At 42.5% G+C, this 1,667-nt stretch overlaps 1 protein-coding gene across 1 annotated transcript; it reads right to left on the reverse strand.

Moving 5' to 3' along the window:
- Positions 1-439: 439 nt before the first annotated feature.
- LOC120227290 (olfactory receptor 2AJ1-like) lies at positions 440-1,399 on the reverse strand. Its single transcript, XM_039225430.1, has one exon. The coding sequence runs from the start codon at positions 1,397-1,399 to the stop codon at positions 440-442; it is 960 nt and encodes a 319-aa protein (XP_039081361.1).
- Between the last annotated feature and the right edge of the window lie 268 nt (positions 1,400-1,667).

Raw genomic sequence — 1,667 nt, forward strand, 5'->3', positions numbered from 1 at the left:
AACCTGGAATTAATGGGCATCTGGAGGCTTGTTACAAATGAAGTGTAATGAAGTTGTGATCTCAAAAACTTTTCTATTTTCTTCCCAAGCATACTACAATTTTCTTATATCTTTTCACTACATTTAAAGGAAGGAAGAGAGATCTTCTATCAACTGACACAAATGAAGCAAGATGAGGGGATTAGGTGAAAGCTCATATTCACATAGAGAATTGGTTGTAAGTTAGACTTCTTAGAAGTCGTCGACTTTTTGTGTTGTTTTTTCTCTATCCAGAGAATTTGTTGATTTTGTTACTTAAAAGAGATTAGGAGGAGATGAGACAGCAGGAGGCAAGGATAAGATGAGCTCAAAATTTGAAGAGAGAAAATGGGAACAGAGTTCCATTGTTTCATCAGACCCTGAAGCCTCCCAGAGATATTTGAACTAAGAAGTTTTCTGTCTAGCAATTGAAACATGGAAACCTATTGTGAATGGAGCACTTTCCCAGCACCTTCTTCATTGAGGCTACAACCTCCCTATTCCTTAGACTATAGATGAGAGGATTCAACATGGGAGTGAGGATGGTGTCAAACATAAAGAGAGCCTGGTTCATGATGGGGGTATGGGAAGATCCAGACCTCATATATATCAGCATGGCTGGGCCATAATAAAAGATGACCACAGTCAGATGGGAGGAGCAGGTAGCCAGGGCCTTGCTCCTGCCTTCCCGGGAGTTTATATTCAAGACCTGCAGGAAGATGAGAGTATAGGAAGTCAAGATGAAGCTTAGGGGGAGAAAAACCACAACAATGCTGGTAACTACTACCCCCTTCTCATAGGCTGAGATGTCCTCACAAGACAGTTTCAAGATGGCCTTGACCTCACAGAAGAAGTGATGGAGTTCCCGGGGACCACAGAGGGGAAAGTGCATGGCATAGGCTGTGTGGACCAAGGAAGACAGAGCCCCTCCCAACCAGGACCCAATGGTCATTTTCTGGGAGACCTGGAGGCTGAGAATAACTGGGTATTTGAGAGGATTGCAGATGGCCACATAACGGTCATAAGCCATGAATGTCAAGAGTAGACACTCAGCAATCCCCAGGGTCAAGGTGAAGAAGATCTGGGTCCCACAGCTGATTAGGGAAATCTTCCTTTTTCCTGAGAAAAAGTTAACCATCATTTTTGGGGCTATGCTGGAGATGAAAGCCAGGTCAATGAGAGAGAGTTGGCTAAGCAGAAAATACATGGGAGTGTGGAGGTGTGGATCTGCCCAGATCAGGAGAATCAAAGTGGCGTTTCCTGTGATAGCAATGGTGTAGATGAGGAGGACAGCAGAGACAAGGAGGTCAATATGTTTAATTCCAGGGAAAAGGCCCAAGAGAATGAAGTCTGTGCTCAATGTCTCATTCCTTTTCTCCATGCTGTCTCCTTACCAGCTTCACCTGAAAGATAGTGGACACTTTCAAAACACATGGATATGAAGCAGGCCCATAAAATATAGTAATTGATAGTAGAGCATGAACCATGGACTATTTTTGGAGGGGCTGCTGAAAACAAAGTTTCCGACCTCATAAAGATGTTGAAATTATAGGACAAGAATTAATAACCATAGCATATAAATGACACTATTTTTTCTATTAATGCTCTACCCTCTTCTATATTTACTATTCCTACTTCACCTTTAATTG

Source organism: Hyaena hyaena, unplaced genomic scaffold, assembly GCF_003009895.1.
Source record: "Hyaena hyaena isolate Hyena2069 unplaced genomic scaffold, ASM300989v1 scaffold_2158, whole genome shotgun sequence".
In the NCBI taxonomy this organism is placed as follows: domain Eukaryota; kingdom Metazoa; phylum Chordata; class Mammalia; order Carnivora; family Hyaenidae; genus Hyaena; species Hyaena hyaena.

Coding starts and splice junctions, on each gene's coding strand:
- LOC120227290 (XM_039225430.1), bottom strand. CDS start 1,399: ATGGAGAAAAGGAATGAGACATTGAGCACAGACTTCATTCTCTTGGGC.